A 21,947-nucleotide genomic window follows, 5' to 3' on the forward strand; every position below is an offset into this window, starting at 1 on the left:
TCACTGGGAACCAAATGGTTCAAGGTCCAAAAGACAGTTTCAGTGCAAACTGTTCAAAGGGCTTTAAACCATTCCAGACAATGAATAAGGGTCTTATCTAGCGAAATGATCGGTCATTTAAAAAAAAAAAAAATTATAAGCTCAAATGATGCGTGTTCGTGACTCTCCTGCTCAAACTCATTTATCAAAATGAACGAATCTTTTTTTCATGTCGTTTGGTTCATTCAACGAACAAAATGAACGAGTTGACTCGGAAAAAGATTAGTTCATTTTGATGAACGAGTTCGAACAGGAGAGTCACGAACGTGCTTTTGAGCTTATAAAACTTAAACTTTGTTATTTATTTATTAAATGAGCGATCGTTTCGCTTGATAAGACCCTTATTCGGCGTCTGGAATCGTTTAAAGCCCTTTGAACAGTTGAACAGCACTGAAACTGTCTTTTGGACCTTGAACCCTTTGGTTACCAATGAAGTCCATTATATGGAGAAAAATCCTGGAATGTTTTCATCAAAAACCTTAATTTCTTTTCGACTGAAGAAATAATGACATGGACATCTTGGATGACACGATAAATTATAAGCAAAAGTTTTTTTTAATTAACATAACACTGTATTTACAGTGTAATTATTACTTTTGATTACTAACACCTTAAAATAAAGTGTAACCGACATTTTCAATGAATAGGGTACGCTTTAGTGTCCCATTACATTTGTTTCATGTTCATGTAACAGAGACACAAAATCCCTTTTTTTATCCTGAGGTCAATTAGATATGTTAGATAAACTTAAATAACATAGTTTATTTCTCATTTTAAATACTTATTTTGGCTGGTCTTTAGGTCTTTTACTAAATCCGTTCAACTCTGTTATGTTGAGGGAAAAAAAAATCAATTTTTTTTTGGCAAATATTGTTATAAGTAATTTCAAACCAGCATTTCATCCTAAATTCACTAGCCTCTACCGAGTGATAAAGTCAAATTAAAAAGTTAATTTTGGCTAAATTTAAAAAACAGGGTTGAAACATTTTATATGGGGTTCGAAATGAAGACAATTATTTTAGTTTGACTCACTGAAATCAAACTTTTTGGAGGTTGAGCAGGACCTATTTTGTACCCTATTCGTGTGAAATGCATTTGCTCAAGACACTTTCGTGAGAAACAAGAAGCTGTGATAGCGACATGCCAACACATTTTAGTTAGCAGCACGTACCTCCATTACCCGCATCCTAAAACGGCCATGTGTACTCTCATGCAGCAATAAAATCAAGGTCTGACATGCCCTGACTTCTTTGACATGTCATTGACTTCTTGAAAAGCTTATCGTGGGAAGTGCTGTTACCCCCTACCTTCTCCCTCGAAATGACCTCTCTTTATCTTCAATCCCCAAACCGCTGCCACAATGTAGCATTCACTCCAGTCCCCGCAAACATCCAGGCCTCAAGGACACGTACTTTCACGGTAGATTGTCGCCAAACTGCCATTTGCCACCACTGGCCAAAAATCACAAATGTTTCCACCACAGGCTATTTGGGACACGTTGGCGTTTGTAAAGCCGGCACATCGTTAACGCATGTTCCTCTCTCGTGGGCCACCAAGCTTTTATAAAGGTCACGTCTCTGGGGACATGCACACACAGTCTATTAACCTCCACTAAACATTTATCTAGTGTTTCAAAATCCGAGATTTATGGTCTGTGGTGGGATATATCTTGACATCTGAAGGGGAAATAAGGATGTGTAGCTTCGTCCGTCTGTGGAATATTCCACTGCTATGTGAACCGTTTAACCCCCCAAAACAATTAGTTCTTTTGTTAGAAAGAATCTGACAGGTTAAAGAGTTAAACCTGTTTGAGGGTGCGTCTTGTAGATTTGGTTCATTGAGATGTATGGGATGTGATGTTTCCAAGAAACATTGTTTCTTGGCTAGGTTTGCGAATCGAGAACCGGTTTTAGTTCAGAGCTGTTTATGTTTGATTTTTGCAGATGATTCCAACACTCTGGGATACAAATTCTCTGGAAAACAAACAATGTCTTTAATTGGAATCAGAACTGAAATTGTTATGATTCCAATATGTAGTTGGGAGAGTGTTTTTATCCTTGATGAAGAAAGTTGTCGCTTTTTTGTAGGGCTGTCAAACGATTAATCGCGATTAATCGCATCCAAAATAAAAGTTTGTGTTTACATACTGTGTATAATTATTTTGTATGTATATAAATACACACACATGCATGTATATTTAAGAAAAAAATATTATTTATATATAAAATATTTATATTTACATATATAAATTATATATAAATCTATTATACAGTATAGCCTATACATCTTTCTTAAATATATTCAAGCATGTGTGTGTATTTATATATATATAATAATTATAGACAGTGCACCCACATATATTATGTAAACACAAACTTTTATTTTGGATGCGATTAATCGCGATTAATCGTTTGACAGCCCTACTTTTTTAATATCTTAAGGAATAGTTCATTAAAATTAAGTATATCATTATTTACTTTTCTCAACACGAAGCTTTTTGGAACTTAACATTGTTCAAAAATTCTCCTTTTATTGAGTAAATGACACAATACGAGTTTAAAAAAAACAATGGTGAGTAAATAATGGCGTGGGTGACCTACTGTTTAAAACAATAAAAGGTAACCCACACGAAAGAAAGCTACATCATCGAAGATGATGAAGTTTATTGGTTTATATTATAAACATAAGCAAATACGATTTCAAGAACCAAAATGCAGCTGTATCCTGTGGTTTGTCAAAGTCAATAAATATTTTCGTTTACATTTTAGGACTTCCCTTGTGTGGTTAAAGCAGTTTTCCCACACTTAGAAATCTACTTTTGGGGGGTTATTTCTCCTTCAGTGTGGTCCTGTCCACACCAAAACACTTATAAACTCTGTATTTAATTGTGGATTAGCTGAATTTTTTTCCTCCCCCTGCATCTTTACAACCATGTTGGAAAGCACAAGCAAAATCTATTTGCAGTAAAGTAGAAAGCACTCATTGTTCTACAAGACTTTGTTGAACAATCAGAGTCTCTGTTCAGGCCCGTCGCATTAGGAGTCTACCCAAGGCTCGCTCCTAGGCCCCTTCAAGTTTTTTTTTTTTTTTCCTCCCTACAACCTTCCTGCCTGTTGCGTAATTCTACCAAGAGCTGACTACAAAAAAATAAGACCTTTATTCATTTGAAATGTCTTATTTGACATCTGCTTTGTGGTAGACCACATTTTGTCTGCTGGTCGCTGCATTGCAGGCCAACGCCAGCAAGCAAAGTCTCAAAGAAGGGACTGTTTTCATTTCAGAGACATTTATTTAACCATGATGGTGTAAGTATTTTAACATGTACGTAGTATTCCAAGAGGATAGACAATTGGCTTCGCTTTATATGTTAAAAAGGAGGGAAGGTTGGCACACCACAGCTCCAAAAATAGAAAAAATATTTATTTCATGTTCTCACCACAGGTGATGTTTCAAGCCAAGTGACTCCTTCATCATTCCTTTTATATGTGCAATATTGAGACCAGAGAAAGGTTTTTAAAAGATTTTACATGTGCTTTATAAAGCTCCAAATGTGTTCATCCCTATGCATTTTGAATTCCTGATGTATGCATTGATGTGTATTTTTGAATGTGTAATATGAAAGTTCTATTCTCTGTACAGTATTTTTGTATGAACTCTAAACCTTGCTGTTTCCACAGCGTATTGAAGCACAATGGCGAAAGAGAACTGATAATCAAGTCTATTCTGGTTTGGCTAGACTGCTTTGGTGTTGAGACCCATTCCTTGACTATACGGGAATGTGCTAATGATATCCTTTTTTTAATAACAACTGAATAAAAGAGGTAAAATGCACCACTGTGAGTCAAATTCAATATGTTTGATCACTGGAAATGCAATTTTGGGAGTGACCATTGATTCTTACACTATTTTTTAATCAATGTGTGCATAAATTCACCATTTCATTCGATTTTCTGTAAGTTTTATCAATATTATTACACTGAAGTCAGAAAGAGGTTAATGTTTCGGTTTTATAAGGTTTGCAAGGTTTTAAATTCGCCAGGTCAGATATTTATGAATACATTTGTACAAGTCAGAAAACATCAGTCAGCCTTGATCCTGAAGGTCCACTTTCCATATTTAATCTGCTATTCGATTATATTAGTAGCCTATAGTTTTATTATTATAAAAAATATTATAATATTATAAAATAATAGCCTACGTAACATGTTAAGATTTAATTTTAATACATTCATAAAAAAAAGTTGCAGACTTAAACATCCAAGTTGATTATACTTAAAAATTTGAGTAATTTTAATTTAAATTAGAATACGTAACATTTTACGATTTAATTTTAATCAGGCCCGGATTGGCCATCTGGCAATTCTGGCACATGCCAGAAGGGCCGGTGTGATTTTCTATTGTTTTGGGCCGAGACACAGATAGTTGCGTGTTCTGAGTCAGTTAACACAGTTAGAGCGTATAAAATACGGGATATTTTTAGGGACGGTTGACGCGAAACAGACGTTTCGATGCGAGATCCGAAGCGCAGATGATTCAAAACACCTACGTCACGTGACTACGGCTAAACGAAGCGTCTGTGTTTCATCAGGTGTACAGTGTTCCGCTGAATCAGGGTTGAAACCCGATGGTGGGCCAAAGACGCTGCGCTTACAAAAGTGTTTGGGGATCCCGAAGGATGTATTTACATTGATCTTGTTGTTACACTCAAGGCCCTGAGCGAGAAAGACAACATAAAGCCGACTGTGCGTGCGAAGGCCGACGGTTATGCAGAGGCTCTGCTGAAATACCAAACCACCCTCACTGCCCAGACGTTTTTACGCATTATAGGATGTGATGACACAACCATATCAGATGCTGACAGCAAGTATGAGGTACAAGTGCACAATGTAATTCTGGATACCATCATTGAAAGTATTTCCCAACGTTTTGCTGAAAACAGAGAACTATACACAGATTTCGCCCTGCTTGATCCCCAGAATTTCAATGACTTGAAATGTAACGGTGTACCTGCAGACGCACTCAATGCCCTGAGCGCCAGTATCTGACCAAGATGAGTACTGAGGATGGAGATGATGAGCAGACTCCAGATGAAGAATGGGATGTTGTGAACAAAACCTGCCAATCTTGCAGAAAATGTCCCATCTGTTGTTATTATGTCCTACAAAGGTATAACCTGCTCACTGACTCCTACCATCTAATCGGACTTGGATAAGTTTCTGTTAACTATGTCTGTGACACAAGTTGCATGGGAGCGAAGCTTTTCCACGTTAAAATTCATCAAGACTCGATTAAGGAGCACAGCGGAGGAGCGTCTTGAAGCCTTTTATGTTGATGGCAATCGAAAAAGAGAGTCTGTGTTTTTGGACACGGATTGCATCATTGAAAGGGTCGCGGAGAAGAGAAACGGCTGCTGATGTAATAAGGTAGGTCATTATGCTTCTTTTTATCATACCCGTATATTTTCCGCACTATAAGGCGAAAAAAAAATGTTCTAAAATAGGTCATTCGCGCCTTATAATCAGATTTGGATTATATTTTTTTTATATATATATTTTAGAACATTTTTCATATATAGGGCGCACCGCCAATAGCCTAATATGATTAGGCCCATTGATTCCTTTAATTTTAGAAGCTTTTTTTTTTCTTCTTTTTTTTTTGTGTGCAGATGATATAGACCTAAGCCAAAAATCAGTTAGGCTTATCAAAATCTGGCCTAATAATTAATTAGCCTACTTTTAAACATTTATGTATATATTTTTACATTTTTGTTTATATAATTTTTAGATATATATATTAGGCTCATTTAATTTTACAGCAGTTTGTGTGTACAGTGGTTATAAGCCCATTAAAATTTTTATTGTGCGTGTTGAGCAAAAGTTCAGTTATCAAAATTCTGGCCTATAGTTAATTTACTTTTAAAACTTGTATGTATATTGTTGTTTATATAATTTTTATTCATATTATTAGGCCCATTTATTCGTTAATTTTACAGGACTTTTTGTGTTCTTCTTGCATAGGCTAGTCCTAATTTGTAATTTAAAATGAAACATTTCTGTTTGGAAAATGTTGTTGGTCTTTAGTTTTCTTTGTAAGGTAAGGCTAAAACCAAAAAGTGAAATACAAATAATGCATTTTTTTTTTTTTTTTTTTTTTCGTTTTTTGGAGCGAGCAGAGGGCGATTTGATTGGAACAAGAAGCAAACTGCGTTGAGCGCTGAACGGGGAGGCTTTATGTGATTTATATACGAGGTTGAACTGGCCGTGTGACAGAGCGGGCATAAGATGGACGAGAGCGCGAGTTCTCGGGTGAATTTAATAACGCGATCCATAAGGTGCTCCGGATTATTAGGCGCACTGTCCTTTTTTGAGAAAATTAAAGACTTTTAAGTGCGCCTTATAGTGCGGAAAATATATATTCTATTGTGGTTTGGTCATGGTCCTTGTTATTAAGCTGTTGTGTTGTGTGCGTCGGGCCGCTGTGCCATGCTCGCGTTTGTTTTTGGCCGCTGTGCCATACTCGTGTGTGCTCGTGTGTTTTTGGCCGCTGTGCCATGCTCCTGTGCGTGTGTTTTTGGTCGCTGTGCCATACTCGTGTGTGCTCATGTGTTTTTGGCCGCTGTGCCATGTGTGGTGTGAGGGTCCGAAATAAACTTTTTAGCTCACCTGCCACGGGGACTAGATGAAAAAATCCACCAGCTGAGCATATTTTTTTTACCGGCCAAAATAATAAACAGCCTTTTTGTGTCACATTAATTTATGTATAGGCTAGGCTATATATTTAAACATTTTTGTCATTCTATTTATGGTCTATTACTTCCCATTCTTACTTTTATACATATGTGCGAACGCTTTTCAGATAAGTTTTTTTTAGCACAATTCTCACCCAGCGGTAATGCAGGAAAAAAAAAATAAAAAAAAAATATAACGATTATGACAAAAATCATAATTGTCGATTATTGCCTTGAAATTATAATTGCGATTATTAATTACGATTATCACAATTTACATTGAATGATGTTTTGAACAGCTTTATGCCATTGTTCGAAGTGACAGCATGCAAATTGTTATATCAAAATAAAACGGCTGAAAACTCCTGAAAAATGTTCAATGCTTTTCTATGGTTTAAAGTAACACCAAGTAACTTTTCCTCTTCGGTCGCCCTACTGGTTGGAAACGAAATTGTCCATTGCCGCTGTCGTAAATAATTTACCAGCACCGACTTTAGAATGAACGATGTCCACAGACAAACTAGAGTATGTTACATGATTTCATGAAAGGATGATGTATTGCGACATCAGAAATGAAGAAAAACGAAATAATGACTATTGTAGTGCTTGATGTAAAGCAGTCGAATTTTGTAGTTCTTTTTGTGGTCGGGTTCCTACCCGAACCCTGAAGTTACATAGTGCCAGTAAAAGTGATGCAGACCCCATTAGGCGACGGCAGAAGTGCCTTTCACTCTGTTATGACTTGATGAACCACTAATAAGATTTTGGAAACATTATTTTAAGTAAACAATGTTAGATAGTGTTGTTTTAATGTTAATTATAATTATAATGTTACACTAATTAAAACAATGGGGAAAAAACCCTTAAGATAAGCTGTAAAAAAAAACCATTTTAAGTACACAGAATAATGTAAGTGGACTTTTTATAATTGTGCCTTTGAACGATTACATAATTGTGGCATCCATAATTGTAATCGCGATTACAAATTCGATTAATTGTGCAGCCCTAATATATATGAAGAGTTCAGATGCAAAAGCCTCTAAATGCCATTTGAAATTTTCTTCTTTAATGATGATTTTTATCAAGCTTGTATATTTAAGTTCAGTAATTTCACTTAAATGGCAATGATAATTACCTATTAATTGTTATTTAAGTGAAATTACTGAACTTGAATATACAAGTTTGACAAAAATCATCATTAAAGAAGAAAATTTCAAATGGCATTTAGAGGCTTTTGCATCTGAACTCTTCATATATATATATATATATATATATATATATATATATATATATATATATATATATCCAAATGCTCCACATGAAACTATGGACCGATCTTTTACCATCGTGTCGATTTGATTAATATGTGCAGGGAGAGAGAGCAAGAAGACGCTTTGGAGACGGTGGTGAAGCCTTGTTTAAACTTTCGCCCGGCTCCAAAGAGAAAGAGTGAGTGCGCGCGCTCAGTTGCGCCCTGTCATCCCGCAAACACTGCGTCATGTTCACAGCCATCATGCCAAATATTTTGCAGATAAAATGCAATGTAATAAACATTTTATTTCATTACTATTTTGCAATGAACATTCACCCGCCAGTGGGGCGGATAGCCTTTTGATATACTCGCCAAACGGAAAATCTACCCGCAATGGGCTCCATGCACGGTGAAGGATTAAGGATGCTCGATAACTTCCGCCGATCGTAGAGTCCAATGCAATACCGAGAATTTATATGGAATTTTATACTCCACGGTTATACTTTATACTTTCTTTATTATAAAGAAACGTTAGTCACAAAAACAGATAAAACAGACACCCCTCGTTGTGTTTATGCTTCTTTTTAAAATTATATTAAATAAACATAACTATATATAAAATTACATCTAAACGTATGTACGTTCCGTTTCAAAGACGGGAGGACAGTAAATTTTGAAGACTCTGCCATAAACTCTGCCATAATCCCGTTTTTCTCGGTTCTCCTCCGCTTAAATCTTCACAACCGGAAATGGATGAGCATCCTTGCGTCAAATGCGGAACTTATGCGTGCATATAGCCCATTGGCGCTTTGCGGGTGTTAATTTCGAGCCCGTTCTCATCCCAAAGCGCCATATAGGACGCTTTTGCAAAAGCTTAAATATCCAACGCACATGGCACCCTTTAACGTGAAATGAGACGCAGATATATTTGGGCAGAAGGCGCTAGTGGTCTAACCCTTACCCTACACCATACCTAAACTTAACCATAACCGAAGCGTCTCATTAGACGTTAAAGGGTGCCATGTGCGTTGGATATTTACGCTTTTGCAAAAGCGTCCTATATGGCGCTTTGGGATGAGAATGCGTTGTAATTTCGGACCCTGTATGGACTAAAGTCTATGCACCTCAGTCTTATATCATGACGTGTCGTACAAACTACAGTGTGAAAGTCATTGCTGCCTTGTATGTTATGTCTCAATGGGAAAAATGTTCATATTGTGGGGACGTTTTTTTTTTTAACGTCATCAATTAGTTGGGCCGGTGAAAACCACATTAAATCCCAGGGCCGAATTTTGGTCCCAGTCCGGCCCTGAGAAGAAATATACTGTACAGAATTTTCTCAAAAGACAGCTGTCAATGACCAAGGACATCGAATGAGATCACAAGTGGCTTCGAGCGGCTCTGAAATGAGTGAATGTTTGAAAGACTTTCAACATGAACACCTGTCACAAGCTGGAGGTGTGAGGCTTTTACACTGAAGTCCGCTGTATCATGTCCAAATAGAGCAGAGGTAAGCCTGGTGCTCTCTCCCACAGGGCCTGGTTTAACCCTACAGTCTCTGCGGGAGATTTGCTGGTGACGGTTTTCCTGCTGGTGAGTTGTCAAGTAGCCAGCACTTTTGGAAATGCTGTCCTGTTTTATCCTCTACCTCTCGAAACGCACTTTTCAACACCTGGGAAATGGACTGGGCTATTTTTGAAAGCAAAGTGTGGGTGTTGAGCTGCACAACACGTGCACACAGGATCGATTTTGGTCGTTTTGTGAATTATACAACCACTTTTCACAGTGGTCTGAGGTAATTTTTTGTGGCACTCATCGTGTTGCATAACCAAAATTGTCAAAATGTATTTTTTGTGATGCGTTAATGTGTAAATGTATGAAAAACTGTTGGTGTTCCTGATACTGAACTGAACATAGCTCACCGGAGCTGCTGTTGCTATGGTAACGTCCTCACGCCAACAGGACAAGTACACGAGCTTATCTTTGGTGCCAGGTAAAACGATCAGTTCGGACTTTTGCACGAACTTTTAGGGTTTGACTGTGAGTGTGATCTACATTAGATATTTTATTATCAGAAATACACTCACCTAAAGGATTATTAGGAACACCTGTTCAATTTCTCATTAATGCAATTATCTAATCAACCATTCACATGGCAGTTGCTTCAATGCATTTAGGGGTGTGCTCCTGGTCAAGACAATCTCCTGAACTCCAAACTGAATGTTAGAATGGGAAAGAAAGGTGATTTAAGCGATTTTGAGCGTGGCATGGTTGTTGGTGCCAGACAGGCCGGTCTGAGTATTTCACAAAATAGATATTGTGCCAGATCAGTTTGACTGAATGTAGGTGTTGATGTTCTGGCATTTTAACAGGATTGTCATATGCTAATCCATGATGGAAAAAAGAGGTATGATTAGAATAGAAAGGAAAGATATTGTTGTCTTGAGATCATTTGTTCCACTAAGAACAAACAGTCCTTCTATTCACTAGCAGTGTGCCTATGTCCTGAGTTTATTTTTGTTTGTAGGTCATGGTAAGCAGCCAAAAATTTAATATTTACCGCGGTGAAAGATGAGGTCAACATTCGAAATTGGGCCAAACAAACATGACCCCCTTTTATATAACCAAATACAATCAAACTTTAAAGAAATACTATATTCTGAAGAAATTGATGGTTGCTAAGGCGTTGCTAGGTGTGCGCTTGGTTACCGACCCAAATCAAAAGAGTCCACCCCAGACTTTTATCACATACACATAAAAATCACAAATCAACAAAATCACTGTTTTTAAAAGATAAATGTTTATTAAGAGATAAAAACTTTTTTTTTATTTTTCTTGACTTTTTTTTTTCTCTTTTTTTGGGTACTGTAAAATCTTGTGTCGATATACACTTGCTTTTTTTTACTTACAGATATCCTCGAAATAAAAAAATAAAACATTTCTAGTCATTACTTGAAAAAGGTTCTGCATTTAGAAACACTGTCCCCTTTATCTCCTCTTCAAAAATGGAAGGGTTCAAAGAGACGTGCAACAGTGGGAAATCAGTCTCCGTCTTTAAAACACACCCTGAGACTGCAAATTAAATCTCTGTATTGCTAAAGAAATTGTGCCTCTTTCAACATTTACATGTTAATTCGCAGTTAATAAAAGTATCCCAAAGGTACCAAGGTAGAAGCTGTTGATCAAATGAGCCTCTCCCTTTGTAATTGGCTACAGTTTTGTTTAACTTGGCCAAGTCAAAAGATAATATTAATATCCAATAAATTTAATCCATAACATTGGCATAAACCTTAGATTTCAGCTTTAAATTTTAATAAAATATAATGTATAAATTGTCACAGTAAGTAGATCTGCATTGAGTTTTTGGTGTTAATTCAGCACGCCACGTACGGCAGCTTAAATTGGCCCCTGTTCATTGTTTCTGACATATTACAACTGCTCATAAATCATACGCAATTACACACTTCCAAGTACCAACTTTTTTGAAAGACAGGTGAAAACAGGAACAATGCATTTCGTTCTACAAAGTATTGCACATTACAGTTCGCGGCAAGCTTTTTTTTCTTCGTCGATTAACAGTTGTGGATGCGATCTATTGAGAATACAGTGATGTTTTTGAATACAAAAGGCAAATGTGATTGGAAATAAAAATAAACAGATTTGATACATACGCAAAACGTAAATTCTACGTGGTTTTAAAGTAATCTTGCCAGGCAGCTTCACATCCCGACCCCTCAAAATAAAAAAAATTGATATGTTGTCAAATCAGGCGCTAATTTACGAAACGCAAAATCGCAACAAGAAAAAAAAAAACGGTAATATCGCAAATAGAATGGAGACGCCCATATTCGCAACTTTGCAACGAAATCGCTCCATTTGAACGCATCTTTAGAAGAGGGAAGAGATACTGTTAAAGAATTAGCATATCCAAAGTATAACTCTTGACGTCGGAAAACGATCTCTTACAAAACATTTAGACTTAAAGGGATAGTTCGCGCAAAAATGAAAATTCGGTTATCGTTAACTGATCGTTGCTTTCTTCAACTGAACAGATATTTAGAAGTTTTTCCGTTTCTTTTCTTTTTTTTTTCTTTTTTTTTTTTGCGCAAACTGTCCTTTTAAAGGGAGCACCATTGTGTAGAATCTAGTGTCCTAGGTTGTATAGTGCACTGAAAACAAGCAGGGCTAACGGCTCGATTCTTCCGGACTGCACAATCTCCAGTCTAAACAGTTTGTTGGGACACAACTATCCAGGAACATCACGATAGGCGAGGATGAGGGTGGTATTTTTTAAAATCTTTGTACACCAATGTTACTTTTTACGATTCATGTTTACGGAGCCCTTTGTTTTTTTGTTGTCCCCCCCTCCCCAATGAATCTTGTCTAAAAATAAGCACAGCTCAATTTCGATTTTAATATATGTACAAGATAAAAGTTACAAAAATAGAACGGGCATGGTTCTACGTTCATGATACTGCTGGTTGCGATCTGTTCTCTGTCTAATAACAGCGACGATAATAGTAAAATAATAGTATTATGATAAAAATATTAAAAATACAGACAGAAAAATGTAACTTCCTCTGTAGAAAAACAAAACAAAACAAGGACTCCTAGTGCAGATGCGTAGCAATGTAAACCTGGTCCTACGACTATGTCAAAAGTTACAGAGTATATTTTAATATATGTATATATAATCACATATATATATATATATATATATATATATATATAATGGAAAAGCAGGTCATTTGAATCCTCTCACAGAGAGCGTTCACATCATAGTTTCTACGATGGTGTGTGTTGGCTTCGTCAAGCCTCCGTTCCAGTTGGGATCCAGCGGCTGCGCCAGCTCGTTGCTCTTGGGCTGGTACTCTGGGGGGCAAGAACTGGCCCCGCCCCTCACGGGGGCCGCCACGGCTTTAATCCTCTGGAGGGACACGGGGAAAGTGACGTTATTGGTCTGTTGGCAGATGTAAAATCTGCGGTTTGTCGTTGGTGCGAGTGACTCACCTCGATGAGGGGTCCATCTGATTGAATGATTTTGATCACAACCACCATAGGTATGCAGATCATGGACGCCAGGGCGAGGGTCCAGCCGACTCCGATGGACCAGTCCGGGTACTCGTAGACTTTGTTGTATCTCAGGGGCGTGTACTTGACCAATGAGAAGATAAAGCATCCCTGGGGCAGGAGAGAAATCAGGGGTTACCACTTCAGACTCCATTCACAAGTACATCTATTACATTCATGTAAGGGGGAATCTCATGAAAACTGTCTAGATCATATTAGAATAAAAACATTATTAATAAACAATATTTATTTAAAAGACATTATTACAATTATTTTAATTTAGTTTATAATTTAATAAAAAAACATACTTTTCTATTTATTTAATGCATACAAATATTATAAACAGTTTATTATTTTTGAATACAATTATAGACATTTTATTTAGCTATTTAATAAAAAAAGTAAAATAACAAATAAATAGAATGTACATGTTTATTATCATGTACATAGTTTGTACATGATAATAAAAAATTATTACTACGGTTATTTATTTGCAATGTATTAATATTGATCATATAATGTATTAATTAAATAACATGGTATTTATTGATTAAATGATAATGCTATTTAGCCATTTATTTGATTAATACTGATAGATGATTAAAATAAAAATAAAAATGTAGATTTCTTTAGTTATTTTATAATAAACTTAAATAAAATGTAATAATAATAATAATAATAATAATAATAAACCATTTATTAAATAAACTGTTGATCATTATTTAGCCTCTATAATCAAATCAACAATGAATACCTGTACTATTTATTTAATAACAATACTTGATAACAACTAAATACATATTTTTTTGTCACCATTTCATAATATAAATTTAATATAATTAATAATAGGTCCTAAAATATGCAACATTTTTGGTTTGGTTTAAACTTTTGGTTTTGAGGTGAATTCTGATCTAGGTTTTTCTGTGAGATTCATCCTTAAAGTTCAGTCAAAAGTCAAGAAAAGTCAAATTAATTGTATTTATTAGCTATTTAATATATATATATATATATATATATATATATATATTAGTGCTGTCAAACGGTTAAATCACGATTAATTTAATTTGAATTTAATCGCGATTAATCGCATTAATGTCATAGTTAACTCGCGATTAATCGCACATTTTATCTATTCTAAATGTCTCTTGATTTCTTTTTGTCCTATTATTTTTTCTCATTTTAATGCTCTTATCAACATGGAAAAGTGGATCGGTTTGCTTTATGCAAATGTTTTTTTATTGAAAACAACATTGGCATATACTGTGTTCAATTTCAAACTAGCATTCTCATTTAGAGCTCACACTGTCCATCAATAAAAAGGTGAAAGAAATACTATATATATATATATATAGTATTTCTTTATATAGTAATATACTCTTGCATGATTGGAATTATGTATATATATATATATATATATATATATATATATATATATATATATATATATATATATATATAATTCCAATCATGCAAGAGTCCACCAAATATCCAACAGGTTATTACCGGTCAAAAGAGCAATCTAATTTAAGAAAGTCTTTAAAACCTTTATGACTGCACATAAGGAAGGGATTTCTTTTTTTCCTTATAGTCCTATAATGTTCATAGAAAAACTACATTCATGATCTCATGGAAACTAATCCTGCACTCGTCCTCAGCTCCTTCATTCATCCTGTTGGCCAGGCAGATGGTCACCCCATCTGGAGCGCTCTTACAGTGAGATGCGAGCCGGATTTTTGCAGCAAATCCAAAGCGGAAAAGCAGTATTTGCATGTGTAGCCGTAGGGGGAGGGTAGAAAAGCACACAATCTCCAATCGAACTGTATAAGACACTCTTTCATAGGTTCTTTCAATGCATCATTTTAAGTGTGTAGTGGGCCTGAGCTGTGTGAATGTGCATTTCTTACTGCATCTATAAATATGCTATAAACTACCAAGTTAGCCTGTTTTAAGGATCTTTTCTCTGTAGAGAACTTACCACACACAGAAAAGGTGTAATTACAGTCCAACTCCACTTCATCCAGGGATTTGGTCTGTAACCAATCATTTCTTCAATCGCATCATAGAAATTATCAGCACCTTTTGAAAAGAAGGAGTGTGTTCAGGTATGAAATTCACAAGCATTAACACATGATCCTACAGTGCACATAGACTGGAACTAAGTTACGGCATTGTTTGAGATGGGAATTGCATTAGTAGCTTATCAATTAGTTGTCTTGTTTTGGCTTGGCTGGGAAAAAAACATGTTTTTTTTTTTTTTTTAACCGTAATTTGTGCAAACAGTGCAGTATGTTATTTGGAAAATCCTGCTTTTTTTATTTATTTAACCTTTATTTAACCAGGAAAAGTCCCACTGATTTACAGTAACTCTACTCCCAGGGATTCCTGGCCAAGATATAGTATAAGATATATGCATAGTAAATATTTAAACCTGAATCTACAGGCATGCTGGGTTTAATCCACCTTAGAATTAGCAGCTCTATTATATCAAGGGAAGCTGGCATGTGCTGACACATTCATGACACATTTAGATTTTGAAATCAAGGTCATGACAGTAGCGAACAAAAGACTTTATTGAGGCTTTCTCAGAACTAGGTTAAACCGTTGGACTGATTTGGGCAATAAATGATTTGCTCTGATTGATCCAAAGTCTGTTTAAACAGCGATCCACACCTCAGAAATTCACAATCATTTATTTCATAAAAGAAAGAAGTTTGTCCACAATAAGGCCTTTGTTGAGAACTCATTTAAACTAAGAAATAATGTTTAAAGGAGTAGTTCACTTTAAAAAAAAACAAAAAACTTTTGCTGATAATTTACTCACCCCCATGTCATCCAAGATGTCCATGTCTTTCTTTCTTCAGTCGAAAAGAAAGTAAGGTTTTGATGAAAACATTTCAGGATGAGCGATCGTTTCACTTGATAGGACCCTTATTCAACATCTGGAATCGTTTAAAGCCCTTTGAACAGTTTGCACTGAAACTGTCCTTTGGACCTTGAACCGTTTGGTTCCCAATTAAGTCCATTATATGGAGAAAAATCCTGGAATATTTTCATCAGAAACCTTAATTTCTTTTCGACCGAAGAAAGAAAGACATGGACATCTTGGATGACATGGGGGTGAGTAAATTATCAGCAAAAGTTTTTTTAAAAGTTAACTACTCCTTTAAGTCAATTTTGAGCAGTTTTTTTTTTACAAACAGTCAGTGAGTGAAGGTGTTTAACCATAATAATGAACAAAAATCTTAAAGGTGCAGTATGTTAGAATGACTAGTGGTTAAAATAGGTACTGCAGTCGAATTCAAAATATCAGAAATCGTAGTTTCTCTCGCCAACTGCTCCCCAGTTTGAGCACACGCAACAGGAACGAGCGCAATGGACAATGGAAATTGCCATATTGGAAACATGCAGTACCACGTAACAAAACCATAACAAACATTCCAGCCTGGAAACGCACATTTCGAAGTAAAATAACTGGTATGTGAGCATGTTTCCTCAAAATATGCAAACATATGGTATTTGTTGTGCTTTAGTAGAGTGAAAAAGTTACATACAGCACCTTTAAGTAAAAAGTTCATTGGGTAACAGGGTTGTGAATTTAGTTTAAATTAACAACCCAGCTAGCTAGGGGTCAAATGTTGATAAACGCTATTTCCTATTAAAATAGTTTGATTTTTCTCTTAACCTCGCAAACAAGGTTTAATGGCTAAACAGATGAAGACAACATTCATTTCCTTAAAAACCAAGAAAACGGCGTGAGATCATATTGTAGAAAGGTTACGAATGAGTTTTACTTTATTGTAACATTTTTAAAGATATTTATTTCCAATGAGGGAAAATCATGGAGTAACAGGGTTGCAGATTTAGCCTAAATTAATATTTTAATCAGCAGTGGCGAGCTTGTCAGGGGGTCAATTTTTGATTTGAAGATATTGATATACATAATTGTTTGATCTTTATTTTCGTACAATAACTTTGGTAACAAAGAAGAATGTCAAGTCAAGTAACAGGATTGAACACAAAATGTGGGATACAACCAAATCTTATGTTTTTAACAACAGTAACAGGATTTATTGTTTTAAAATATTTATGGCACACTAATTTGTACTCCAATTATGGGAAGTGCCTGCTACAGTTCACCATTATGACTTACATTTTCTGTTCACTTGTTGTACTCACCATAAACCCAGGCTACAGCAATACATTCAAAGAATGCAACCCATAAAAGGCACACGCCACTGGCTGCATAGTAGTCAAAGAGTTGAAACACATACATGCCACCCTGAAAAAAAGACAAAAAACTATTAAAAAAAGTGAGTAGGCACTAATACATGTTGTAATTGCAAAGCTGACATAATAGAGGACTGTTATGACCAGGGGTTGGCTAAACACTTGACTTGTTTTCTTTTGGTAACAAAGACATTTGTTGCACAATGCATTCAGGGGTGACATAAGACATTATGTCATGGAAAAAAAAAACAAAAAAAAATGGGACACTGTGTGGCTCAAGCCACAGAATAGCATTCCCAGTTCGCTGTTCTGGGGGATTAACAATCAGGGGCCGATGTTTTAAGGGGGCCAGAGGAATCTTAGATGTGCATTGTCATACCAGACCAGATCTCCTAGTATAGCAGTGAGACTCCTCTATTGAATTCTCACTGTTCAAAGAAGGTCAGGACGTCCATAAAAACACATGGAAGTGGGAGCGATAAGGCACTATTGGGAGGTGCAACTGCTTTCATCAAGTACAGCATGTTCCTAGATCAACATCTTTGTTGATCCTGGAACAACATTCCAATTAACCAATCAGATTGGGGGGATAAGTTTACAGTTTATGCCAAGTTTAGGCTTCCAGCCAAGGTTAGATGCATCAACATCAGTGTTATTCACCTACCATTTCCCTCTGATTTTAGGCTTAGGGACTAAGTTTTTAGACAGCAATGTTGTTCAAGGATCAACAAAATATGAACAAAATCACAGTGATCCTGCTAGGTGTGGAAGACTCTTCCTTATGGGAGAGAGCTTAGGCAGTAGATGTGGCCTTCATCCTGATTACAGGAACTGAGTGTTTGGTTGAGGGCCACATACTATCAAATGACAATGTCACTAAAATCCTAAAGGGAAAACACATGGTGCCTGACCATTAAACTAAGCTTCATTTGATACACTCTTTATTTAGCCAGGAGATACCAGCTGGTCCAATGTGTCGGCAAAGTGGTAAAGACTAGAATTAGTACGGTTTTGGATGGGAAATTTATGGAAGTTTGTTTCCGCCACAGAATGAAAAATAAAAAAGATAATTGCGACTTTTTATCTCACAATTCTGACTTTATATCTCGCAATTCTGAGAAATAAAGTCACAATTGCGAGATATAAAGTCACAATTGCAAAATATAAAAGTCCGAATTGCTTGATATACAGTTACAATTGCGTGTTATAGTCAGAATTGCGAGATATAAAGAAAGAATTGCGAGACATAAAGAAAGCTATAATTGCTAGCTATAAAGTCGCAATTGCGAGATATAAAGTCAGAATTGTGAGATTTAAACTATTCTGAAGGGGAAAAAAGTTTTTTCTCTCCTTAGAATTGGCCTGATAAGTCACAATTGTGAGTTTATATCTCACAATTCTGAGAAAATAAACATGTCAGAATTTTGACATATAAACTCGCAATTATGTGTTATAAAGTCAGAATTGCGAGATGTAAACTCGCAATTGTGAGAAGAAAGTCAGAATTGTGAGATAAAAAGTCGCACTTCTGTCTTTCTCAGAATTTCTCGCAATTCTGACTTTTTATCTCGCGATTCTGACTATATCACGCAATTCTGATTTTATATCTCGCAATTCTGACTTTATATCTCGCAATTCTGACTTTATATCTCGCAATTGCGACTTTATTTCTCACAATTCTGACTATATCTCGCAATTCTGACTTTATATCTCCGATTCTGACTTTATATCTCGCGATTCTGAGTTTATATCTCGCAATTCTGACTTTATATCTCGCAATTCTGACTTTATATCTCACAATTCTGACTTTATTTCTCGCAATTCTGACTTTATATCTCGCAATTCTGACTTTATATCTCGCAATTCTGACTTTATATCTCGCAATTCTGACTTTATATCTCGCAATTCTGACTTTATATCTCGCAATTCTGACTATTTCTCACAATTCCGACTTTATATCTCGCAATTCTGACTTTATATCTCGCAATTCTGACTTTATATCTCGCAATTCTGACTATTTCTCACAATTCTGACTTTATATCTCGCAATTCTGACTTTATATCTCACGATTCTGACTTTATATCTCACAATTCCGACTTTATATCACGCAATTCCGACTTTATATCTCGCAATTCTGACTTTATATCACGCAATTCCGACTTTATATCTCGCAATTCTGACTTTATATCTCGCAATTGCGACTTTTTCTCACAATTCTGACTTTATATCTCGCAATTGCGACTTTATTTCTCACAATTCTGACTATATCTCGCAATTCTGACTTTATATCTCCGATTCTGACTTTATATCTCGCGATTCTGAGTTTATATCTCGCAATTCTGACTTTATATCTCGCAATTCTGACTTTATATCTCACAATTCTGACTTTATTTCTCGCAATTCTGACTTTATATCTCGCAATTCTGACTTTATATCTCGCAATTCTGACTTTATATCTCGCAATTCTGACTTTATATCTCGCAATTCTGACTATTTCTCACAATTCCGACTTTATATCTCGCAATTCTGACTTTATATCTCGCAATTCTGACTTTATATCTCGCAATTCTGACTATTTCTCACAATTCTGACTTTATATCTCGCAATTCTGACTTTATATCTCACGATTCTGACTTTATATCTCACAATTCCGACTTTATATCACGCAATTCCGACTTTATATCTCGCAATTCTGACTTTATATCACGCAATTCCGACTTTATATCTCGCAATTCTGACTTTATATCTCGCAATTGCGACTTTTTCTCACAATTCTGACTTCATATCTCGCAACTCTGACTTTATATCTCACGATTCTGACTTTATATCTCACAATTCCGACTTTATATCACGCAATTCCGACTTTATATCTCGCAATTCTGACTTTATATCTCGCAATTGCGACTTTTTCTCACAATTCTGACTTCATATCTCACAATAGTGAGATAAAAAGTCACAATTATGTTTTTATTTATTTTATTCAGTGGCGGAAACAAGCTTCCATAGAAATGCGCCATTAAAAGGTGTAAAAAAAAAGATTGTTCGACTGTTGTACTTACCTCGGTGACCATGGTAAGTCCCAACAGGTAGCTCAAAAAACAGACTATAGCTATGAAGATTTCACGCCGATAACCCTTCCGTAGGAAGGATGGATACAGATCCACTAGGGATGTGATCTGCCCTTCCACTTCGACAAACTGAGAAAAGAAAAGAAACACTGTTAGTACAAACAGGCTTGCTGTGTGCAGACTCAAGCTGAAAAGGCAACAATTCCATATATTTTGATGATTTACCAAGTGAAAATGAAGTAATGAATAAGCTGTGACATGTTTTGTAATCATAAACCCAAGTTTGTGGCTTTCTTGACTATTCTCATTTTTTCCAGTAAAACTGCTCTCTCAGTATCATGGTTTTGCTAGGCTAGTCTAAAAGGCTATTTGCTGTAATATCCAACTCCATCTGATAGTTCCGCTTCAGTTTAAATGGTCTATAAAGTTGTACTGTACTGTAGTGAAAGGCATCTATTTCTTTCAGTAGAACTGGACATAGAAACCCCTGAGCACAGCTTGAATGGACATTATTTTCGATAAGCATACTTAATTTAACAGTCCAAGCGCCACACCTTGGTTTGTAGGCTCCCAGGATGTGGATGGACACTGATTTAGCAGAGTGTTTAATTTCACTGGGACCAAGAAATATGATAGTACAGGACTCCAACTGCTGTATGGCGAATAATCTGCCAACAAAACTTTTTCTTTTTTTTCCTTTTCTGTTTGTTAACAGGTTTTCTTGGGCAGCGGCATAGCCGGTGAGAGGGACAAAAAAAAAAAAAAAAAAATCAAGTGTAACACCATTTTATTCTGACCATTGTCTAATTGAAAGTTTCAGTTTTTATCTCTTGCTTTTAATTGGCTAAGAAATTAAATGCTTAACAATATGAATGAAATATGAGTGTTTAGGGCTCCATAATGCTTACATAGCCTTGTTTTGTATAAGAATAAAATGTCAGTTCATGTGTTTTTGCGTTTTATTGAAAGTGCGGGGGACAAAATGTTCACAGCGTCTGGCTGTCCACCCTGTAAACTAGTGGTACTCAAGCTGTTTGGCATACCATTTTATTCATTTGACACTCACCTGACTGTCGAGGCCCAACAGCAGAAGCATGATGAAGAAAAGAATGGCCCAAAACGTAGGCAGTGGCATCATAGACACGGCTTTAGGGTAAGCAATGAAGGCCAAGCCAGGACCTATTGGGAAGAGAACAGAGGGAGGTGGGGAAGTGGAGAGAACACAATTAGTAAGGCTAGCCATTTGCACACTTTGATCTATGCCTTAGCGGTGCGTTTCGTTGTCGGCACAGACCAAAAGGAGACATGAAAGAAAAAAGGAGCGAGTGTCTACAGGACAAAGCGATCAAGCCAGGCAAAATTACTGCCGGTGGTTCGTTGAAAGTCCAATGACTGTTTCACTGCATCTTCCGGCAAAATTAGCATATTGATGTTAACTTCGGCTGCTTCCAAATCTAGAAAAGGTTTAAATCAGCAGCGTGATATTTCCCCTGTATAACACTACAGGTTACATATTCAACACTACATAGAACAACTTCAGAGAGTCGAGGCAAAATACAAACTA

At 36.0% G+C, this 21,947-nt stretch overlaps 1 protein-coding gene across 1 annotated transcript in view; it reads right to left on the reverse strand.

The window, feature by feature from the left end:
• Positions 1-10,799: 10,799 nt before the first annotated feature.
• The window catches only part of slc6a6b (solute carrier family 6 member 6b), a 28,864-nt gene continuing 17,716 nt past the window's right edge, over positions 10,800-21,947 (reverse strand). Inside the window, exons 9-14 of the mRNA XM_039672837.2 lie at positions 21,450-21,562; positions 20,375-20,512; positions 17,265-17,367; positions 15,064-15,164; positions 13,029-13,199; positions 10,800-12,945 (exon numbers count right to left, since the gene is read on the reverse strand). Of these exons, the coding sequence (XP_039528771.1) occupies positions 12,790-12,945; positions 13,029-13,199; positions 15,064-15,164; positions 17,265-17,367; positions 20,375-20,512; positions 21,450-21,562 (782 nt within the window). The 3' untranslated portion in view covers positions 10,800-12,789. The remainder of the gene's footprint in view (positions 12,946-13,028; positions 13,200-15,063; positions 15,165-17,264; positions 17,368-20,374; positions 20,513-21,449; positions 21,563-21,947) is intronic.

This window comes from Pimephales promelas, chromosome 2 (genome assembly GCF_988280905.1).
Source record: "Pimephales promelas chromosome 2, fPimPro1.hap1.1, whole genome shotgun sequence".
NCBI lineage: Eukaryota > Metazoa > Chordata > Actinopteri > Cypriniformes > Leuciscidae > Pimephales > Pimephales promelas.